The sequence below is a fragment of the Amia ocellicauda genome, chromosome 4, assembly GCF_036373705.1.
Source record: "Amia ocellicauda isolate fAmiCal2 chromosome 4, fAmiCal2.hap1, whole genome shotgun sequence".
Taxonomy (NCBI): Eukaryota; Metazoa; Chordata; class Actinopteri; order Amiiformes; family Amiidae; genus Amia; species Amia ocellicauda.
In genome coordinates, this window is record NC_089853.1 from 21,615,068 (window position 1) to 21,639,728 (window position 24,661).

Below are 24,661 nucleotides of genomic sequence, written 5' to 3' on the forward strand. Positions count from 1 at the left end.
TCTTAAAATAAACAGTATGACAACCAAGAGAAAGTCTGTTCTTTATTAATTTACATTGCCTTACAATACATTTAAGCATACTTATTTAATCATTTTACAGAACTTTAAGTATACTATAATACTAAAACTGATATCCACAATCAAATATTAAGTAAACCAGAAGTACTATAACCATACCCCCCCCCAAAAAAAAACAAAAAAAAAAAACAAAGCATTCCAAACAATGCCAACACTACAATACTGCCTAAGGACATTGGGAAATGCAAAGAAGGGATCGTAGAGTAGTTCTTGTTTTAAAGAGACTCCGTTCAGTAATCCTGCAAAACAAACTAAAAACATCCATTAATAAGTGTATGTGTTTTTACCACATTTCTAATAATAAAGCCTGATTACAGCTAAAACAGCTATCTGGATCAGTTCCCGTATGTCAGAGCTCTGCTTTGCACTATTTGTATTTGGAACATAATGTTCCTTTCATAGCAAAGAAGACGAAAGCTGTTCCAGTTTTCTTTTTGTCTGTATTGGAGTTGCTGATACTGTAGCCATACAATTCCATGTGTTCTTATAAGCCTTAGAAAAAGGCACTCGGAGTGTGAAAACAGGCACACGCCTTTTCTTTTTGCACATTGAAGGAACATACAGCAACAAAGTCATGCACATCAAAATGGAGCCAACCTGTTTTGAATTACAGAATTATTATTTTTTCCTGTTCGTATAAATATTGACCTACTTCATCTTGAATCAGTACAATGATGGCTTATTCTGTATTTATTCTATACTTTGTAGATCCACAGGAATGTGTGATGTCTTTAACAGGATGATGTAGTTCAACACAGGAAGGAAAAGGGTCATCTTAGATCAGATACAGTGCCTAGGTGATAATCTCTCCTTTCCATTGCATATTAATCTCTCGCTGTATTGCCAAATATGAGTTTTACTCACCTCAAAAGACCCCTGTATGGAAGAATGCTAAGAAGTGAACACTAACTAATCAACTGATTAGATACGTGTTGACAAATCCTCTTTAAAAAAAACAAAAAAAACATTGCCAAAAGCAAAGACCTGTGCCAAGAGAAATTAAGGAAATATCAATACACTGAGGGGAAAAAACTATGAAAACAACAACTTTTAATATTTGATGTATTATGACTACTGAACTATACCCCACCAGATATAGCCTATGAATCAAGCGTGTCCCTGGGGGTATACTTTTCTTTAAAAACAAATCAAAGCACTCTGGTTTGTTGCTGTACTGTGAACACTGGCAACTCTGAACTGACCACTTAGTTAGCTTTATGTTAAGCTTAATGGGTGAAAAATACAATAGTTATGGGGGAGACATTGATTAAGAATTTTAGCACTTGATGGATTATTGTAGATTTTTATAATTTTACCCATACTCACAATGAAAATGAAGAAATGCATCTGAAAAATGCTTTGCCACATTTATGAATTCAAGTTCATGTTTCTTCACAGAATTATGTAGGCCCACCGATGCACTGGATAGGCTATTCATAGGGAAATAAAGGAAATGAGGTTCCATGGAAAATCTGTTGGCATAAAGACCAGGATGATGGCTGTCATTATGTTACTGTTTCACATAGTTCACAGGCTTTTAAAACTGGTGAAGATTGGGCACTTAACTTAGTCAGCTGTGAACAGGGGCATTTACAATGTTTCATTCAGGCTTTTCCTTCATTATGAAACAGGTTTACTTAGCAAAGAGAAACTGAATTTTTCACAAGGAAGTTGTTGCCCCAGTAGAGGAATTAACTTTGTTTCCATCACCCTACCAAATTAAACGTCTTGCTTTAGTAATTAGATTAAACAACTTTGGATAATCGTAGCTTCCCCCCTCCTCCTTAAACAGAATCATGTAATCCATTCATGCCAGTTGAAAGTGCATGTTTTTGTGTGTCTACCTGTCCATTTGATGAACTACATGGTTTAAAGGGGGCATCCACTGGCTAAACTAAAGGGCAAACCACAGCTTTTTATTGGTTCTGTAGGTTGGGTAACCCAAGGCACAACTAATTAATTAGCCTGGGTAGTAAGCTAACTGGTGTATTGCTACTTTCAACACCCCCATTTACTTACCTTTACCAACATCATCAATTGGCCCACTTTTGACCCTTGGGTGTTCTGATCTATTAAGAAGCTGCATCTTTTAAATTGCTGTAATGTTGCCAAGACTCCCAACAGATACATTCTGCTCAGAAGAGAAACACTGAGAAATCCTAGAGCATTACCTTCAAGGAGAAACTCACTGATTCATGCAGTTGGTCCATGTTCTCCTGCTGTATAAAATACTACAGCACAGTGACATAGATAAGTTGATTTGGCAGAAATGTATGTATTATACAAACCTACGTAAAACCTACGTATTAGTTTTGGATGCTTATTTAGAATAATGCACAGGGCAGTATAATAATCCAATACAATTTAATTGAGAAAGATTCATCACTCGGAGTTCCAGCTTTACTAACAACTTGCTGCTTTGTAGCATTATGGTTTAAAGTTTTTAAAGTTTTTAAATCTAAGACAAATGTTCTAAAAGTAATGTATTTCTCACTTAAAATGTATTTCTCCATATTTGAATTCCACCAACAGCACTTTGTAACTATATTTGGAATAAAAGCCTCTGACTCTTTTCCTTGTAAGCAAAACACTGCAGGATTCAGCTTCAATTAAGCCTCATGAAAGAGCAAGGTGCTACATTTGCGAATGCAGAATCGTCAAAATGACCAAGTAGACGGTAAGAAGAAAAACAGAAACTGGTATTCCTGGATTTTAAACCGTGTCACAAAAAATGTGGTGCCAGAGCTATTTAAAGATTAAATGTAGCACCTTGCTCTTTCATGAGGCTTAATTGAAGCTGAATCCTGCAGTTTTATTCCAAATATAGTTACAAAGTGCTGTTGGTGGAATTCAAATATGGAGAAATACATTTTAAGTGAAAAACACATTACTTTTAGAACATTGTTCTTGGACTTTAAACTTAACTTATAAAACTTTAAACCATAATGTTACAAAGCAGCAAGTTGTTAGTAAAGCTCGTACTCCGAGTGATGAAATCTTTCTCAATTAAATTGTATTGGATTATTATGCTGCCCTGTGCATTATTCTAAATAAGCATCCAAAACTAATATGTAGGTTTTAGGGCCAAGTTAATGTTTGTATAATACATACATTTCTGCCAAATCAACTTATCTATGTCACTGTGCTGTAGTATTTTATACAGCAGGAGAACATGGACCAACTGCATGAATCAGTGAGTTTCTCCTTGAAGATAATGCTCTAGGATTTCTCAGTGTTTCTCTTCTGAGCAGAATGTATCTGTTGGGAGTCTTGGCAAGATTACAACAATTTAAATGATGCAGCCTCTTAATAGATCAGAACACCCAAGGGTCAAAAGTGGGCCAACTGGTTATAAATGGAGGTACTATAACAGGCATTTTGTTTGCAAAACAAAACTGTGTAGCTGTTTTAATGTATACCCTTAAACTATAAATATACATTTTTCTCTACAGTGTAACATTTGCTCTTTAATCCCACAAAGTACTGACATCTCTGACTTTCCCTTGTGGTGTTTGAGGACTAGGCTACACTGTATGAAAAGATTTTCCCTTATCAATTTGAAAGTGATGCATTTTACACAGCGATTTCCATTATTTAAACTTATAAAGCAAGCACTGAATTAAAGTGTTAAATTAACATTGATACTCCAATTAAATATGTTTGTTAATAATCAGTGTATTTATTTGGGGAAATGCTTGCCTCTGGGAACCATAATATGAATGCGAGTACATTGATGTTCAAGCCTGGTGACCTGTCTTTTAAGTGGTTTGTGTATTTCCATTTAAATGCATGATGGATATTATAAACCTTTCATAATCGGTGTTGTACAGTCCTACTAAGTGCAAAAGTGGATATTTATAAAAAATAATGATTTGTGAAGGAATCTGCACTAAAAATAATTTATAATATTAATAATAACTAATATATTTACATTTTAAGGACAGCATTTTGTTTTCTTTAGATGATTTGGATGGAATCATGATTGTCGTTCTTTTTCCATTAATTTAAATCAGATGAAACTATAATGGCAGTCGCTTAAGATCACTACTCTAAGCAGAATCTGTTGGGAGTGTTTCTGACTAGTGACACAAGTCCTCTAAAGATCAGTTCACATCACTGATCACCGTAGCCAGTTTAGCCGTTTATTCCTCAAAGACAGAGCCCTAGCGTACTGCTGTTCTTTACCATTCACTGCTTCACATTGACTTACAGTTAGTCATTGGAGTAGTATGACATATTTTCCAGGCTGTATTAAGTTTAAGCAAAATCATTCTGATCAACAAGTAAGGTATAAAACGATTTTAATTTTGTTGCTTGGAAGGGCAATGCCAATGCACTTTTTTTTTTTTCATCCCCATTGTCACATCCCCTTGCCCTATAATTTTAGCATTTAGATGATCCTGCAACTTCAGCATTTTGTAGCCTGGCACTCGGCTCAAGGACTGGTTCTGTAGCACTTTTTGATTAAATTATTCCAGGTTGTGTGCCAGCACTGTACTGTAACATCCTTGATCCCCAAATGAACTGCCTGATTCAAGTGATGCTTTTCTCATCTGTTTTATGGATAACACGGCAGCGTCCACTTACCGCTGGCTTATTGTGGATCGTTACAATGGTGCGTGCAGCACAAGGTTCCGTGGCTTGGTTATACGTGGCAAATTACGGACGATTTTGACTGCAAAGTGCAAAGTCCCTCTCATTTTGTGCGTGCTCCCAGCACACATGGCATGGAGTCAGTTTCTTCATCACCACCTGTCATGTTATTTACGAACGACTTAGAGCAATTCAGTGTGATTTAGAATCCAATAAGTATAAAGTTACAAAAATAAATAGACTGACCTCATACTAAACATCATTGTGAGCTGACAATTATTCCTCCTTTGCTGTGTTTTTGTAGATGAAGGCCTTCTTAACAGGGTCAAAATAATCTAGAGAATGTATTTTATGTTTGGGCTTTATCAGTGGCTTTATGAAAGACAGTCTATGTGCTCTGGTTTTCACACAGTACAACGTAAGAACTTGGGTGTGTTGGCAGTAGGAAAAATACCTGTATTTTATATATTGGAGTTAAAACTTGCTCTTAAGCAATGTGGTTTCTCTTTTATAAAAGTCTTGTTTTGATGTGCAGTCTTAAATGTTTACCCTTTTAGGGGGTTTACTTTTGTCCAAGATTTAAAAATCAGTGGTGAAGTTAAGTTTTTGGTTACTTATTTATAAAAGGAGTTTGTTCAAATTGAGGGACTCGAGCTCAGACTTTTGATCTTTGACAAAATTAGTTAAGCTGAAATCTATTTTTAGTTTAGAGATTCAACAAACCTACTATATGCACATGGTATATGAGACGTGGCAAAGATATTTAAAAGATTAGTCCGGTGTAGGGTTGCAAAGAGTCTGAAACTTTCTAGAAACTTCCTGGACATTTTCCATGGGAAGTTAAGCCCGGGAATTTGGGGAATTTTCCCAAATTTCATTAGAAAAGGTTAGCTTGTAAAAGTGAACTTTTTTGGGGAGGAAATACACATAGGCAATTCTAGGTCTTGTGGAATGTTTTGGTTCAAATATCCTCAGTAGAGCTGCACCCCTCTGCTGCACAGTGCACTCCTGCATCTCATGTGCAGCTGATTCTCAGACTCTTGCACTAATGCAGTGCTATTGAGCCAAGGACTACATGCTTTCAGGCCAGTTTTGATTACATGACTGGGGTGGATATATATGTTATTTCAGTAAACTAGCAAATAGTAACTCATTAATAACTGACACGTTCACAGTATTTAGAAATTGGTGATTTGGGATAACCTATAACAAAGTGAATTGGGGCTCCCCAGGACCAGGGCTGGAGACCTAGAATAACACAGGCATTCAAACGTCAAGCTTTAAACTACAATCCATTAACAGGGAAATGCACACTTTCAGCCATACAAGCTTTCCACCTATAAATGCATGTTAAAATCTGGAACCTGCTGATCTAGCTTGGAAGCCTTTAAAGTTGACTGCAACTTCTAGTTATTATTTTTAACATCAGATGTCATTTCAGGTAAAACACGGTCACTGCCTTCAATGTCGAATGTTAAATCATCAGCTTTGTACAAACACACTTTGCTTTAGGCTACTATCATTTTAATGATTTATGTTGAAAATGTTTTTTGGAGGGGTTCAACTCATAACTAAATTGTAGTTTCTTTTTGTTTTTTTTCTGTTAGAACGGTTTACAATTATGTCTGCTTATGATAAGGTAAAAGGTTTGTTTCTGTCTGCATATGACATGGTAAATACAGCCTATACAAATAACCCCTACATTTTCATTTAATTCCCATATTCCCATTAATTCCTATGGAAAATGTCCACCTATGAATAGTCCCAAAATTGTGGAACCCTAGTAAAGTGTAAGATAGTGTTGAATGAGGATGGTCTCCAGACCGTTTTCAAGGCACAATTTATCTCGGACTGAGGTGTTAAAAAAAAATAATAATAATAATAATAAGTCAAGTTTGCTGGATGTACAGGACTTTATCACTGTAATGTGATTTCTCTGCAGAAGGTAGAACACACTACATTACATAAGGTTCAAGTAATCAACTAGACAGTAATTTTTCAAATGAAGTTGAAAAGTTTATGGAAACCCCATAGCATACATACTTTACCATATTACCAAATGCCATTTGAACATTCTCAAAGTACAGATTTGTTTTAATTATTTTTATACAAGCAATTACATGAATCGCACACATTTACACTTTTACTTAATCCTGGGAGAATTTCATTGTGTTTTTGGTTCACAGTGATTTTTGTATTTTTTACTATTATTAATCTAAAATTAGGGAGTGGAAGAGTCTTCCATGATGGCAGAAGCTGCTCTTGCTTTTCCTGAAATCATTTTGAGCTTGAGTAGTAAAGATCAGATGAACCTGAAGGCCTTGGTGAGATCCATTGGGCATTACTGTGAAGAAGATTTGTCTCACAGTTATGCAATTTGTATGAGTGTGAAAATAAATTATTGGAATCTTCCACAAGTAGTCCCTCTAATGGCAGTCTTACAAAATGTCCTGTTACTCTGATTTACTTTGTGTCGGTAATACTTAGCGGGCCTTTCGTGAAACTGTTGGTATCCTTGAGTGTGTTGACTGTGTTGTGCTGTGTTGTGCTATGGGCTTTACAGGGTTAAAAGGAGCAGTTGGTCTGGCAGTGCACATTTCAGATGAATCTCGTTTGTTGTCTTCATCACAGCGGTGAGCAGAGTGGATTATCACTCTGAAGATCCAAATTCAAGAAAGAAATCGACAAATATATTGATCTATAGAGTTCTGCCACAAATGTGATGCACAGGGAAAGACCTCACAATGAATTTGATTAAGTATAACAAATTGTATTATATGAAACCTACTTGTATGTTTATAGCACTTCATGAATACCTTATACAATAGAACATTTTAATTGACCATTGTGTGCAACTTCACCTGGCAGCCTATTTTGTGATTTTTAATAATCCTCACATGCAATAAATTACTATATAACTAAACTGATTCCCATTTAAATATTGCATTCTGCATTATGAAATGTATTAACCGCATTACCTCCATTTTATCGTTAACTCTCCGCTTCAGACCTACAACTGTAAAACTACAGTTCAATTTTGAAGATTGCATTTCTATACAGATGTGTGGAATTATATCCAGTGGCAGTTCCAGTGCTGTTTACAGAATTTTATTAAGGTCACACCAAAGTAGGTGCAGTACGTAATCCTGTAGTCCAGGTTTTCAATGATATGTGACATGAATCTTGGAAAGAATCTGGGTTAAATGTTCACTATCATCTGCACTGTTGTTTCCACCATTGCTTTGTATGTGTGTTATCTTTCAAATTCATTCTGCATGTATGTATCAAGGTTTAATAAAAGCATCCAGTTCAGGGCAGGCTACGCAGCATCAATGATGCTTGATGGGACGGTTGTCTGTCCCGCTCTATACCTGTGGTTTCACACATAGACTCTGAGCACTTTTGTACTCTAGTTCAAAGCAGGAAAAATTGCCAAAATGTAGTCATGGCAGATATAAAGGTGAGACCCAGCCAAAGTTTCTGTTGGAATAGGCTCATAACTTCAACACTAGTTCCCAGTGATTTTCAAGAGACAGAGTGAGTGCTGTCCGAGAGTTCCTCAAGACAACCTGCCCATCCTTTATGCAGAGTGCTAACGTTTTAATGGAATGATTAGGTAAGGACGGGAGGACAGTGAAGACTTCTTGATTATCGGTTTGGTCTCCTATCCTTCACAACATTAATTGGTATGGAGGTCCAGAGAACCCTTGAAACTGAAGATGTTAATTTTAAAGGTTATTTGTAGTTAAATAAAGAGAAGGAAGAGGTCTTCTCATTGGAGTGCATGCTTATTTGTTCTTCTATCATTAGTGATCTAAAGCTTATGACCTATAGATATGTTAAACTATTGCTGTGCATTTTTATTTGAAATATAATTTCCCACATTTACCATGGGAGTACCAAGATCATCTCCTCTACAACAGCAGATTGCATTACATAATTTATATATACACTCACCTAAAGGATTATTAGGAACACCTGTTCAATTTCTCATTATTGCAATTATCTAATCAACCAATCACATGGCAGTTGCTTCAATGCATTTAGGGGTGTGGTCCTGGTCAAGACAATCTCCTGAACTCCAAACTGAATGTCTGAATGGGAAAGAAAGGTGATTTAAGCAATTTTGAGCGTGGCATGGTTGTTGGTGCCAGACGGGCCGGTCTGAGTATTTCACAATCTGCTCAGTTACTGGGATTTTCACGCACAACCATTTCTAGGGTTTACAAAGAATGGTGTGAAAAGGGAAAAACATGCAGTATGCGGCAGTCCTGTGGGCGAAAATTCCTTGTTGATGCTAGAGGTCAGAGGAGAATGGGCCGACTGATTCAAGCTGGTAGAAGAGCAACTTTGACTGAAATAACCACTCGTTACAACCGAGGTATGTAGCAAAGCATTTGTGAAGCCACAACATGTACAACCTTGAGGCAGATGGGCTACAACAGCAGAAGACCCCACCGGGTACCACTCATCTCCACTACAAATAGGAAAAAGAGGCTACAATTTGCACAAGCTCACCAAAATTGGACAGTTGAAGACTGGAAAAATGTTGCCTGGTCTGATGAGTCTCGATTTCTGTTGAGACATTCAGATGGTCAGAATTTGGCGTAAACAGAATGAGAATATGGATCCATCATGCCTTGTTACCACTGTGCAGGCTGGTGGTGGTGGTGTAATGGTGTGGGGGATGTTTTCTTGGCACACTTTAGGCCCCTTAGTGCCAATTGGGCATCGTTTAAATGCCACGGCCTACCTGAGCATTGTTTCTGACCATGTCCATCCCTTTATGACCACCATGTACCCATCCTCTGATGGCTACTTCCAGCAGGATAATGCACCATGTCACAAAGGTCGAATCATTTCAAATTGGTTTCTTGAACATGACAATGAGTTCACTGTACTAAACTGGCCCCCACAGTCACCAGATCTCAACCCAATAGAGCATCTTTGGGATGTGGTGGAACGGGAGCGTCGTGCCCTGGATGTGCATCCCACAAATCTCCATCAACTGCAAGATGCTATCCTATCAATATGGGCCAACATTTCTAAAGAATGCTTTCAGCACCTTGTTGAATCAATGCCACGTAGAATGAAGGCAGTTCTGAAGGTGAAAGGGGGTCAAACACAGTATTAGTATGGTGTTCCTAATAATCCTTTAGGTGAGTGTATATATATATACATCTACACACACATTGTACCACTAGCAACTTTCTACCATGCAGAGAACATGTGATTCTTCTCTTAACAACATTTGCCATTTTAACTGTGCTCCAGGACATTATTTTGTATTTACAAAGGCATAATTGAATTAAACTTAAATTATGGGATTAAAAGCTCTAACCAAAATTACTACTGTATACTACAGGTAGTTGAGTAATACTTTTTTCTCTTCCTTGTTCAGTTTTTTATTTTTATTTTTCTCTACCACTTCTGGTTCACAGCATTTTAATGAAAACCACCTCATGTTTTGATCTGCACAATCAACCTATAGAGCAGCTGAGTTCACAAGACCAGAAGAAAGAGTACATTTGCTGCCTCTGCCAAGTAGACAGGAAACAGTGCAGTTTGACAAGTGGTGAGGGTGTATAAGCACGCCTACCAGCCAATCGGATTCCACAGCTTGTTGCTATGTGTGCTCTGAATCTGCCTTCTTTGTATGAGGGGGGGGGACTGTGCCTTGCAGTGCAACAGCAGTAAAGGAACATGCAGCCAGAGCAGACTGCTGCAGACATCTGGAACCCTCAGATATTAACAGTGTAGCCGAAGTGTAGCCAGGAGGCAACTTCCTTTACACAAGGGGTCCAGTATGGTCTACAATGAAAACAAAGGTGTGTACTGGAAAGATACTATTAATCTGTGCTGTTCTTCTGTTTCATGTCTGTGATATGACTTGTACCAGGAACAAAGAAAATAGTTGGCAGAACGTAATGCAGAATACAACACCAAACATATTTTCTCTCCCTTATTTATGTATTTATTTATGGTCAGCCCTTTAAGAACAAAGGTGTTACATTGTTCTGTGTTTATTTATTTTCTGTTGTTATTACAGCTAAATATTACTGTCAAATTTTAATTATATATGTTACTGACAATAGAACATGTATTGTTCAAATAGCTTAAAACAGTCAATCAGATATTTTAGTTACTAGATTTATATGTGCTGCATTTTTAAAGGCTGAAATGTTTAATCAGACATTCAGTAGACTTGGGCCTCTTTGTGTACACAATGTTTAAATTGGGATGTTTCTGCAACATTGTTTATGCAGATACTGAGTTAAGATGGGGGTGTGCAAACTTCTAAACTCTTGCAACATTAAATTAACTACAGAATTACATTGTTTCAAATTAGGGATGTGAACAATACACAATATGCCTCCTGCCAAGCTACAGCAGACTTGAGAACTTTGTTTTGTTTTGGTGTATGTTCACGTCTTATCTAGAGCTTTTTTTCCCTTCTTCCCCTGCACCTCAGGTGATAAACATTTATACAGCAGCGTCTGTGCTCTGCCTTCTGTCAGTGGACTACCTTCCATGACATTAGAAGGATAGCTAAAGCCATGATTAAAAGGAGTCATCACAAGAAGGGTGTCAAGCAGAAATAAATAGTATTTAATGGCATATAATGGCATTATTTATTATTACCAGCCATAAACCATGGTACTGGTGATGCAGTGAAATAGACTGTGGGTGTGCTGTCTTGCTGTCCTGATTCCTCAAATATTCTTCAAATGGTAATTTGTCACTTTTTTTTTTTATTCTCCAACAGACGTTTGGAAGATGCAGTGATTAATGTAGCTGAAGCCAACAGATTTAGTGACTCACACCCGAGTCTTTTTGTTAAGGAAACAAGGCAAATACAAGCTTATGTCTGTCCCATTATGCCTTGTTTGCATTATGTAGGTCATGTACCCTTTTGACAAGTTAAAGAGTGTACTTTTATCTTGGGAGTGTTGCTTTAATAATCCTGTGTCATTATTTAACTGCTGCAGGGTAGATGCTGCTTATGCAAGTGCAGTCTGACCAATAGGGTGCAGTGAAAGAGACACCTATCTCGACTTGAACGGGGAAGGTTCCTGCTGAAAGTAATGACATCATGCTTTTCATTATCAGTACACAGACACTCTGTGCCATTCAGTGTTCTTGTTTGCCAGTGCTGACATGGTTGATCAAGCTCTCTCTCACTCTCTCTTTCTTTCTTTTGCCAAGAGATACAGCAATGGCTGGACCAGAGTGAGTCACGTTGTTTAGGTAGAAAATTTGTGAAATGGTACCATCTTTCTATTTCTCAGTGTGTTGTAAAAAGCACTTTTTATTTTGTTTTTTGTTTTTGTTTTTAAGACTGGCTTCTGAAAATTATTTTAATGGAATTTGATTCTAGACCCTCAAATAAACAATGTTCTTACACATATTGATAAGGTGTGTATGAATGAATGCTAAACCTACGTGTTTAAGGGGTAATAATCAATATGCAAGACCAACAGCATATACTTGCCACTTCAAATGTACTGTTAATGTGTGTTGTTGAGAAATTCAATCCATTACTGTAAAACTATTTTAGGTTAAAATATTTGTATCTATTTAAAATTAGACTAAAACCCTTTTTTTTTATTATTATTTAAATGGATTTCACACAGGGTGTTTCATTTGCTAAAAAAAGATTTGACTTTTTGAGTTTGTAGTGGACTAGTCATCCATACAATGGACACCTTTCCTTTAAAGGCAACAATCACACCCTTTTCCTGTTCCTTGAAATGAATTGGTAATAGTCTTGTACTGCGGTATATATTTGATACAACGCCACTGAAGCAAAACCAATTGGATTTGAATGTTTGCTATAGATCTGTTTTTCCATGTGGTAGGCCTGTATTTAAGAAGAGTTGGTCTAGTTGCAATATTTTTCTTTATTTTAAAGTTGAACTTTAAATGTAATTAATCCTGGAAATTGTGGACGTTTCATATATTCAAAAAATAATTTTCCTGTGGAACTTATTCCACTCTTGCTTATCTACAACTGACATGAATTGTTCTCTAGGCTCTAGCTTAAGCTACCCTCTGTGAATAACAGCCAGTTGTATTGACACTCCTCCCGGGCCCATGGTTATCCAAGTTACTTTCTGCTTTCTCCTCAACCACTGCAGTACTTGCCTGTGGGCACAAAGGAAGACAATATCTACCCAGTTAACGTTGTCATCACATTTGCTTATGAAAGAATTGTGCTGATGTGCTGCAAGAGGTCAGGTTATCCAGGAATGCCCCCTGTACCCTTGAGAATGCCTTAGGAGGTTGGTTGGGTGTCTATTTGGATTTGTAAAATGGCTTGGTACTTGTTAAATCAGGCAAGTTAGCCATGTCCCACAGTTGTGAGCTACAGAGATGCTTGTTCTGTGGTCTGTGGTTGTTTTAATATTGAATGCATTCACTGCAATCCAGTATAAAGACCCACTACTGAGCATGCCCATATTGAATGTAAATGTAATCTTTAATATGTATTAAAATAAATGGGTAAGTTAACATTGTGATATAGGACAGTAGTTAAGTGGAGTATAGTGTACAATACTGGTCCATTATATTTTAATTTGAGTATCTAACCTGAAATCAGTTTTGGTATTTAATGCCATTGAAAATTGCATTTTGTTTTTTTTAATTATTATTATTTTGTTTTGTTTAGACCAATACACTATAATTACCTCTTTTTAAATGTCTGTTTTACTGTGGCCATGATTTAGACCTGTGTTAAATTTGGTTCTCCAGCCTGCCTGGTATTTAACCCTTGCTCTGAGCTAAACAGAAGTTCTTCTTTGTGAGGTTAAGAAAACATTATATGCTAAGTGCATGGTTTTTATAGTAAACAAACTTAAAAACATATATAGCTTTGCAAACCAAAGTCTGCTAAAGATGGAATCCAAAACACTGGGAATAAGACCTTTGGATAGCTGTCTCCACCAGAGAGGGCACAAAGTCTGGTGTGCACCAAATATGGTGGCTCTTTGGTAGTTTGCCAGGTAGCAGTGCACTGCCAGCACCGCTTAGTGGCCCTGTCTAGGGGGGCTCAGGCAACAGCCTATCAGGCCCAACTGCACCTCACGGTGACTTTTTGGTCACTAGGACAGGGCTGACCATTCCACAGTCTAGGTTACTGCCTCCTGACAATTGAGTTAACGGCTTACTTTTCTTTTCTTACCCCCCCTCCATTTGTACATTTTCTCACATTTCTGAGTCAAAGCATTGCTAAATAGAGATTGCACAGTGCAATAAAACACTCATTAAACAAAAACAACTCAAAAAACAAATATAAGCTTGAAATCTAGATCATTGACTCTTGTTATTGTACGTCATCTGGGAAATGAGCACAGGCCTCAAAGCAGTATCTGTAGTCTCAGTGTTTTATGTGAATTGTCTCCCAAGTGCTTACATTTCAGAAATTCTAATTACCTTGAGCTTTATTGTGCAAACTAATAATGGTTTTGTCTATAAGACTGGCCAATAAAACAGCTGGGTTTATAGTGCTGTGCAAGGAGGGAAATATTTATTGCTAATATTCATTTGTTTTAAATGGCTTCTTTGAAAAGATTTAGACTTTACTATATATCTAACATCCATCCATCACAGCTGCCCTGGGTTTATTTTACCCTAATATTACTAGGCATGGAGTGAAAGAGTAGAATATGCAAGGTTTATGAGTAACAGCTGTAACACGGCTCATACCATTTTACATAAGAAATATCTTGTATTTGTCACAAAATAACTCAATACAAATACTGCACCCTTACTGTGGAATAATGAGAATATTTCACTGCATGTGATTATTGTTGGGGATCTATATGATCGGCTGTTTGCAGATGGCAATGGAGTGAGTGGTTGCATTTATCTTAAAGTTGTAAGTAAGCAGCTTTGATATGTAGGAGATGGCTCTTGTACAGTAATCTCCCACAAATGCTTTGCTTCTGCATGTCCATTATACAGACTGCAAAGTGTTTTAATAATCAGCCTTGTCCTCAGTTACAAAAATATGCATTTAATTTCAAGATTAAGGTCTTAAAGATATAACATTTGTTTGATATAGTAACTGCTTACTGTACGTTCCATGCAGTAGAACATATTGGTCTTGAAGCATTTTGTCACAAGGATATTTGTATACCTACAACTCCTTGCTATATTTTTTGTTTTGCATATTCCGAGGTTTCTGTCTTGTCTTCTGATTCAACAACAAAACTTTCCTAACATGATTTAAATGTTTATTTTAATTATTATAAGAGACAATAAGTGACCGCCATTTATATTGCACCTCCTGTGAGGCTTTTTGCCATTGCAAAAACTGACATGCACTTCTAACGTCAGTTCTGTTCAATCCTATGAGCGTTGCTGAAATCTCAGATCTATACAGGCAGGATTTACTTGGGGAAAAGAAAACCCAAACACTATTTCTTTGTTTCTTCAATAAAACAGATTATTTAATAAGCTTATCTGATTTCATGTGTCCCACGAACAGTATTATCTATTAATGAGAGAACTTCTCATGCGAACACATGACACTTGTCGGTTTTTCTTCCCCCCCAAGAGGCTGCTGGGAAAGGACAGCTGCATGAAGCATGTGTGTATTGTATAAGTGGTAATGTGTGTATTATAAAACTGGTCAAAATTCCCATTTATCTAATGCAAAATCCTTGTAACTATTTTGAAATTAAAGGCATATCTGTGTAAACACAGGAATTTCTATAAAAAATAAACAACATTGGTAGTTCAAAGGCTGTAGTTACATATATGTTTTTACCATACAGCTTATTGGCCTGAAGCATGGGGGTGGGGGGGATTCATGTGTTTGTTTGTGTTGTATGAAATATCCATAATTAAAATATACTACAAAACAGTGATGTAATTCCTCTGGTAGTGTTTTTTAGGACCCATTTTGTTTCCATTTCACACTACTGTCCATCTTCTCAAGACAGTGTGGATAATTGCAGCTGTCTCACTATAATGCAGTATGATTTTTTCATGCTCTATATAGAGGAATTACCATGGCATATTGCTTTGAGGTGGCTCTGTGTTTCTTTGCACAATTTTTCATTGGTTTCAACTGCCCAAAGCTCAAGATCAGGAGCATTTTTTTTTTTTACTTTGTACCATGCAAACTTAATGGAATGAGATGAGGATCTAAGACTACTATTAATTTATTTTTCTTCCCTTAAGTGGCATAAAAACCAAATATTTTGCCTGTTCACCTGACTTCAGGCAAACTTCCACAGCAGCCGAGTGTGCTCTAGAATACATTTCCAGGTTGACCTGTACAAGTTTGAGGCTTGTGTGAGATGAATCGCCCTTGCCAAGATGTCCCGCATTTCTAGAAGAATATACTGTTTGGGAAATTGCACAACGAACTTCAGCTGAATTTTTTACACTACAGATTAGAGTTAAAATAACCCTGGAACAAAGTAGCCCTGGACCAAGACTTGTATTTGACATTTGAGGTCCTCTATTCAGTCAGGCCAACACAGCTGATCTGTGGGCTCTGCTTCAATATCTTGCAGAGACATCCCTCAAAATAGTGTTCAACAGTTCTCAAAATAGTTTTCAGTTACATAAATCGAATGTGAACAGAAAAAGTCTGCTTCATTTACATACTGAGAAGTGTGTGGTGCTCTGTGATAGTGTCTTAGAAGGCTCTTTGAAAAGGGCAAATGAAGTGCCAAGCTCAAATTACGTAAACCACCAAATGTTTTCTGCATTCTTCCCCTCCATCGGGGGAGTGCTGTCACTGCCAGACTAAACTGGGAAATGAAACCTGACTGACGTAACTAATGCTCGCTGAGGACGGGTCTGGACCAGGCAGGTTTTCTCCTCACAGTGCATATTACCCCAGTGTCTTTAGGATGCTGCAGGTGAAACCTAGCCATCAGCACTGTGTTGCAGGTCTGAAAGTCTCGAATGCCAGTTACTAGGTAGCAGTGTGACAAGCCCAGATCGTATTTATGGAAATAATCTATTGCTGTATGCTCCCTTTCCACTCGTTGGGCTCACAGGGAAGATTTTTAGGAGCATTGAATGCTTTCAGTCTGTAGTAATTGGTGTTTAAAAAGTAACATGTCATCCTTTCTGTTCCTACAAAAGCTTAGTGTGATTGTGTGACATCTTTCCCTTTTTCCCCTATGAGCTCAACTGAATTGTTCTTTTTTTCTTTCCAGCTTATAAAGCCTTACCTTTAACCCAGTTCACTGAAAGCGCACAAGCAACAAAGAGCCTTGGGTGGGAGTGCTACGCCATGGCCCGAGCCAGCTGAGGCACTCTTTCAGATTAAATGGAACCAGTACCCTCCATTCCCTCTTTGTTAACTATCGTTTCATCACGTGCGAAAATAAGTCTGTTGGGGGGGGGGGGGGGGGCGACTTCAGATGGAAGTGGTTGTGACTCACTGAGACGGTGTAGGAGTTGCAGTGCTACAGAAACTGACAAACCAAGGGTGTGTTGTGGCTCGGCTTACCATTCCCAGCTGTCCCAGGACTGTTGCATGTGCTTGCATCAGATGGCAGGTTTGTGTACGTTCTCCAGTAGGAAGAGTAGCAGCCACCACCAGGCGGGGCCGGTTTGTCTTGACACTGTGAAAGATTCCACTTGTAAATGGGAAAAGGAGGTAATATCTCAATAGTTCTCTAAAAACTGTACTAAGACAGAGTGTAGTTGTACAATCAGTGGGAACTTAAAATTGAAGAGCAAGGCCACATTTTTGTTCTAGTGATAAGTATGTTGCTTTTTATTTGTATTTTATTAAGTGATGGGACCGCTCCACTTATTCTATTAAATACAAGTTTGAATGACAAATTTTACTATAGATCATGGTCTTTATTTTAGTTTAAGTATAAATGTATTCTGGTACTGTTTTTTTTGTTTTGTTTAGTAAATGGTAATAAATTACAAACTGGAGCTGAAGCCTTTGAGGCCCATTATCTCCGCTGAACAACTGCCAAGAGGTGAAAGAGCTGGCTAAAAGCTGTGATACTCTGGGATCTGTCACCATTGAATCTGTAGATATATTTTAATTTTAGATTACAAACAAACTGAAAGGTTGTTGAAAGTCATAATAAAGGATTATGTAATCTGGGGGTTTATGCCATCACAAAGGCACTGTTATCATGGGTGTCTAAATACTGGGTTCTTACACTAGAAGTTTACTGAAATGATAAAGAAACAAGAATGAATGGAACATCATCTTCACTGTAATGTAATTACTCCACAGACCTAAATCTGAAAAAAGACAATTGCACACAAAGGAGAAATGTAAAAAAGGCAACTAATTCCACAGTTATGTGTCAAACACTGAGCATCTGAGGAGTTGTGCGCCCACTGAGGTCTCAAATAGTCCACTGAAAAGAGTTTCATTTTAGGTTTATTTGAGTGGATAATAAATTAATTTGTGAAAGTGACAAAATAAGCCCAGCATTCATTCCTGGATAGGTACACAGTATTCACAAGAACATTCAGTGCACATTCTTAATTACTTCCTTCCACTTGCAGTATTTTTAGTGACACGTATCCAGTTTAATCTTCTCCACAGGGTGCACTTATTCCTTACAAAAAAGTCACCCTTCCTGGCGGAGAATAAGGAGCCCACAGAATTCCATCTGGAATAGCAGAAGTTGGCTGTGATTGCACACATTACAGCGCTTGTCTTAAACAATCTAAATAAATGTCCTTTCATATCACACAGTACCTAATTCAGGTTTAATTTTTGGAGCGTCTCGAGACAGTGTTAATTTAGACTGCATGTGCTTAATTATAGTCATGGTCTCATTCGAACCCATTAAGTGGTTGTTTAATTTTAGACTCCTCTCAGTCTGCTGGTCTAATGAGGATATTTTACTAGTCCAGTCATCTGAAACGGTCCTAGGTTTGATTCTGGACTTGGTCCAAGGATTCTGCTCAAGTCACTGGCTTAGCCGAGTTGAAAATAATTGTTCAGAGTTTCCCTTAACAGGAATCATGCATCATATTATTCTGTTGCAGATACTAATTCTGTGGCGAATCCTCAATGGGAATGTGACATTCAACACAGAGAGAAAGGTGATAGGTGATAGGCTCACGTTTTCATCTGTCAGACTGCGCCTGGAATAAAACATGCTGACTACACTGAACTTTTTACAAGCATCCGCTAAACTCAGTGAAACATAATGCCTCTTCTAGAGTTCTATAGGATGATGAATTCTCTGTTTTAAACTGATACTGAAAGTTAGGGTATCATGGTTTTGGCAATAACAGGAGAGGTGTTGGGGGGGTAATTCCTCATGTTTATTAAATATGTAGCACTCAAATTTGCCGGCATCATTTACCATTAAATCCTACTGTTCCATTCAGTTTTAATCTCCTGACAGTGCATACAACCCCTAGCTGGCTAATTTACGCACACTGCGTAATTTTGCAAAATCCATTTTGCAATCTGAATGGAGTGCTCCATAATGTCCTATTATACTGAAATAATTCACTGAGAAATGGATTTGTATTTAAACCTGCTTAACCTCCTCCCCCCCTACTAGAAAAAAGAGAAGGAAGCCAGAGAGCATGATATTAAAATAATATGCTTCCTCCAAGAATGGTTAGTCATTTAGACCATACAATTAGTGCTGCTATAGTTAAAGTACTAAAATTATCATAAGATATTATCATGGAATATTTGATGTTGTTTCTGCAGGATTGATATGTTGTACAAGAAATATTGACGTAATCTTGTGGTTTAAAAAAACCCAAACGTGGGTGGAATGGTTTCATCTTTGCTCTAAAATAGACTTCTTCCTGTCTATTAACATCTTAAGGCTGTAGTTTTATTATTATTTTTTGAGTGTGTGTATTTTTAAAGTTATAATTATTTTTAAAGGAGATGAATACATTAAAACTGTGTTATAGGCTCTCGTGTATTTGTATAAGATCTAATCTTTGGTGTATGCAATCTATATCATGTGTAACACATGCTCTAAATGCTTTTTGTTGTTGAAGTAGTTTATTACAGAAGTAACCTTCCAAAAATCACTAATAAAATGATGAGCCACATGAAATGTATTTTCTGTTTTACTTGATTTTTAAGTTCTATTAGTTAACCTGTCATGCATGTTGCTAGGTGACATGAGTGAACCCAGAGAGAATTTCAAGTGTATAGAATACCTTAATTATTTCTGTCCCTGAAGTGGAAATAATACAAATGCCCTACTGAGTACATGTCTAGTTCAGCAATAGTTTAAGATAATGATGATGAGGATAACCTTACAATAAAGGTTGTGAATTACTGAAACTCTCAATGGGTGTAGGACTGTCCAAGACCTTTGTTTAATGTATAAAGAATGCCTGCAGCTGCAGTTACATTCACAGAGAGCTGCTGAATTTCAATTCTTTCTGCTAGCTTTGACAGAACCTTGCACTGCAGCACTAACAAAGGATCTAGTGTAATTCTATGTGTTTTTAAAGAACATACTGCATGAGTTTGTTCCATCGATGCAACATATCAAGCAGCTTAAAATCGCATTCTGTTAAGTCTATGTTTAACAAAACAATATGTAAAAAGAGAAAAACTTTGCTTGTGCTGATCGTGTAGATTCCCGCCACTTTACTCATTGATATTGTTAATTTGGTTTTGTTTTATTAAAAAACATCGATGTAAGCTGTTATTGCTTACAGTTATAGTCAAACAACTTGTAGTAAATGCAAGAACCATCTACAATATCCTAAAGCCAAACAAAGAACAAATTTGGGGGAACTTTAAAGCAAGCTCTTTAGTATGGTCAACCCTCACACTGTTCAATACAATTACCCAAAGCTTGATATCAGATTGCCTAAGCTAACACTAGGAACTGTGTGTAAAGCAATGTCAAGTGACCAAATCTGGCCGGTGTCAGTTATTTATGTTCCCCTTTTATATTTCAGGGAACAAATAAATAACTTTGCATTAAATTTACCTAGTTGGATCTTGACGACAAGTCAAAGCTCAAACACCAAAAATATAAACCATTATTTATACTGGGATATGGGGAAAGGTCCAAGATTGCAGTGTGGTGAAGAATTTTCCTCATTATTTATTTCTTGTCCAGGGCGACTTACAAAATATCAGAGCAATACAAAGTGCAATAATACAGTGCAGTTCAGCCATAATACATTTGACAAATTTAGAATTTACACAAGTGTATAGGAGATACAGTAAGCAATATACATGGTCCTATATCCTAGATTGTAAAAGCTGATAAATGCAGACAAGATGTTAAAACAAAGTTAAGAACTAAGGGAGAGGGAGAATGGGGGAAATCAAAATAAACAATAAACAAGTGCTATTAATGCAAAGGCAAGAGTATGACAAAACGTTGTACAAGTGCAATCTTACAGGAGAATGAAAGACTAAATTACAAGTACAGTCTGAAAAGATGTCTTGAGTAATCACCTGAAGGAGGTCAGAGACTCGACTGTTTTGACTTCAGTGTGAAGGTTGTTCCACCACTTCGGGGCCAGGGATGAGAGAGAGCGGCTCTGGAGGAAGGGGAGTGGAGAGGAGGCAGAGTTAGTCTTCTGGCACCGGAAGATCGCAGTGGTCTGGAGGGGATGTATGGAGAGACGAGGGTCTGAAGGTAACTCGGTGCAGTGTGGCCGAGACAGTGGTAGGTGAGGATCAGTGTCTTGAACTGAATGTGTGCCGGTATCGGGAGCCAGCGGGTCGGATTCGGCATATGTTGCTCAGGAAGAATCTGCAGGTGCGTCTCAACGTGGTGATGTGTAAGAGAGCACAGGTGACTCCTAGGTTCTTAGCGGGAGAAGGAGGAGAGTGGCGTAGTTTCCAAGGGGATTGAGATGGAGAGGTTAGCAGAAGGCAAGGGGGGGGGGAGAGGAGATCGGATTTGGAGAGGTTGAGCTTGAGGTGCATACAGGTGGAGATAGCAGACAAACAGGAAGAGATGTGAGAGGGGATGAGAGGGTCAGAGGAGGGGAAAGACTGGAAGATCTGGGCATCATCTGCATAAAAATGGTAAGAGAAACCATGGGATGTGATGAGGGGGCCCAGGGAATGAGTGTAGACCGGACAGGAGGGGGCCCAGGACGGAGCCTTGGGGTACACCTGTGAGGAGAGGTTGGGAGGTGGATGAAGAACCTCCCCATGTCACTTGGTAGGTCCGGTAATTGAGGTAGGAGGAGAACCAGGTGAAAGCAGTCCCAGAGATTCCAAGGTCAGCGAGGGAGGAGAGGGGGATTGAGTGATTGACTGTGTCAAATGCTGCAGAGAGATCAAGGGGGATGAGGACTGAGGAGAGGGAGGCTGCCTGAGCACAGCTGAGGGAGTCAGTGACTGCCAGGAGAGCAATCACAGTGGAGTAAGCTGTGCGGAAGCCGGATTGCAGAGGATCAAGATGGGAAAGAAATGCAGAGAGCTGACAGTGGACAGCACGCTCGAGGGTCTTTGAGAGAAAGGCGAGTAGGGAGACAGGGCGGTAATTCTAAGGAGAGGTGGGGTCAAGGGTAGGTTTCTTGAGGAGTGGGATGACGGCAGCTTGTTTAAATGCAGAGGGGAAACAGCCAGAGAGGAGTGAGGAGTTGAGAAGGGAGGAGATGAAGGGGAGTAGATCAGGAGCAGTCGCTTGGAGGAGGCAAGTGGGGAGAGGGTCCAGGGCACACGTTGTGGGTTTGTGACCTAGGAGGAGAGAGGAAAGTTCAGAGACTGAAAGAGGCAAAATCATCTTGGAGAGAGAGGGAGGAGGGGGAGGGGGAGGAGAAGGTAGAGTAGAGTTTGCAAGGGTTGTTGACAGAGGATTCAAAGAGTGATTGGAAGCAAGACTTCTTGGCTGAAGTGAGTGAGGAGGAGAATGTGGACAGTAGAGAGCGGTAGAGTTTGAGGGCCGCTGGGAGTTTGGACCTCTTCCACTTCTGTTCAGCGGCACGCTGACTGGATCAGGTTGAGCGGAGAATGGAAGAGATCCAAGGCTGAGGAGGGGAGGGATGGACAGGACGAGACATGAGAGGACAGAGAGTTAAGGGACAAGGTGAGGGAGGAGAACAAAGAGGAGGTAGCACAGTTAACAGACACATGGGAAAAACACTCAATGGAAGGGAAGAGAGTGAGAGCAGTGGAGGCAAGGGTGGAGGGGGAGACGGAGCGGAGATCACGGCAGAAGGTGATGGAGGGAGTGGGTTGGGTGGGGAGGGAGGGGAGTGAAAGGGAGAAGGAGATGAAGTGGTGGTCCGAGATGTCCAGGGGTGTCGAAGGGGAGCAGCCTCTAGAGAAGATGAGGTCTAGGTGGCGGCCTGCCCTGTGAGTGGGGGGAGATGTGATAGAGGAGAGAAAGGGGGGGACAGAGAAGAGGATAGAAGAGGAGAGCAGGAGCCCTGTTCCTCCTCCCCGCCCAGTAAGACAGGGGAGTGGGACAGGACAAACCGAGAGTATAGGGCAGCAGGGGTGGTTGAGTTCTCAGGGAGATCCATGTCTCGGTGAGAGCGAGGAAATCCAGAGAGTGGTGGGAGGCGAAGGCGGAGATGAAGTCGTCCTTGTTGGAAGCTGAATGGCAGTTCCACAGGCCTCCAGGGAGGGGAATAGAGCGGAGGGAAGAGGAGGGGAGCGGCAGAGAGATGAGGTTAGACAGATTAGGGAGGCAATGGTGTGCAGGTGCATGCTGAGAGGAAGGAGAGAGCAGGACTGGAATCCGAGAGATCATCATGGCTTGTTGCTGTTGCTGTTGCTGTGTGGCTTCTCCTTGCTGGACTCCCACAGCTAAAGTCCCTGCCCTTTGGAATTGGGGCACTGAAGGCTGCTGGCACAGACGTCCAGGGGGCTGTTAAATACTCCACCTGTAGCTAATTAGGAGGGTACACACCTGCGTTGCGTTGAATGACACAAGGCTGTCAGGATGGCGCAGTCTCTCCCAGGCAGGACTGCTAATAGCACAAATAATGGCTGCTTTACAAAGACCATGCCAGACACACGGAGTTACACTGATCAATAGCTCACAATAATGCTAAATAATAACAGCCTACAGCCCCCTGTAACCGCTTCTGATTTACAGAAACTCATGTTAATGTATGTCAAGATGGAAGCTATTTTTCAAATGTCTGACCTGTTTCTAAATGTACTGCACTGCCATGTTTTGAATATTTTCCATTTTGAGATTAATCCCCAGTATGCAGCACCACCACATTCTAAATTGCACCTCCTGGCTTACAAATGTGGATTTGTCTCAGATTGTTGCCTTCTTTGTTTATCGGTGAGGCTCTCGGATGTTAAAGGTGCGTTGATTAAAATGCTTTCTGACTTCAGTTAAATGCAGCATGAAAGCGCTATTAACTGTGCATTTGATTAGTGCTGTCTCTGCCTGTTGTGAGAGGAGTTAAGATCGAGCAAGGCAGACAGTGAAAAATGCTCCTGTTAGGTCTGTCTGCTAGGGAACAATTAGGTAATTATGGTCCAGGGGTCGAACAAAGCTCACAGAAAACATGTATGGATTTTTGGAATTGGTGTTTAATTTATCCATTGTCATGATTTCAGAGAAAGAATCCTGTCTGACTGTGCAAAGACAGTTAAGAAACGTGTCTTTCTAAGCAATCCCGAAACTTTAATCACTTTCTTAAAATTGCCATTCTGTCTCGTCGTGTTGGGACTTGCTGTATTTTCAAGAGCGTTCTTGTAACCCCCACCCCTTACCTCTTGCCTTGATATCAATAATAAAAAAAAAAGTAAACAATTTACAATTAATACCATTGTAAGGAAAATGTAGCTACATTTTCTACACATATTTAAGGTATTACGTTATATACAGAGGTATATTAAAATAAGTTAAAACCTTGTCCATTTCAGTTGGAAATGTTCAGCTACTAGCAGAGAGAGGATATGAATGACCATTATTCTAAGGAGATTGCCTATAAACCTCTCTTGACTAGGGCTATTTGTTACAACAATAGAAGTGGTTGGCTTTGGCTTTACTGTCCTCTGCATTCATATTTACATGATCAAGGAACTACTTTTGAGTGATCAACTCATGTAGAT

General features: G+C 39.0%; 1 protein-coding gene across 2 annotated transcripts in view; it reads left to right on the forward strand.

Moving 5' to 3' along the window:
* The window catches only part of atosa (atos homolog A), a 35,647-nt gene that overhangs the window by 2,705 nt on the left and 8,281 nt on the right, over positions 1-24,661 (forward strand). The window contains exon 1 of one of the 2 annotated variants that reach the window (XM_066701367.1): positions 10,382-10,499. The exons of the other annotated variant lie outside the window; for it this stretch is intronic. Coding sequence (XP_066557464.1) covers positions 10,478-10,499 — 22 coding nt within the window. The 5' untranslated portion in view covers positions 10,382-10,477. Of the gene's footprint in view, positions 1-10,381; positions 10,500-24,661 lie in introns of those variants that run through there. 2 annotated transcript variants of the gene reach the window in all.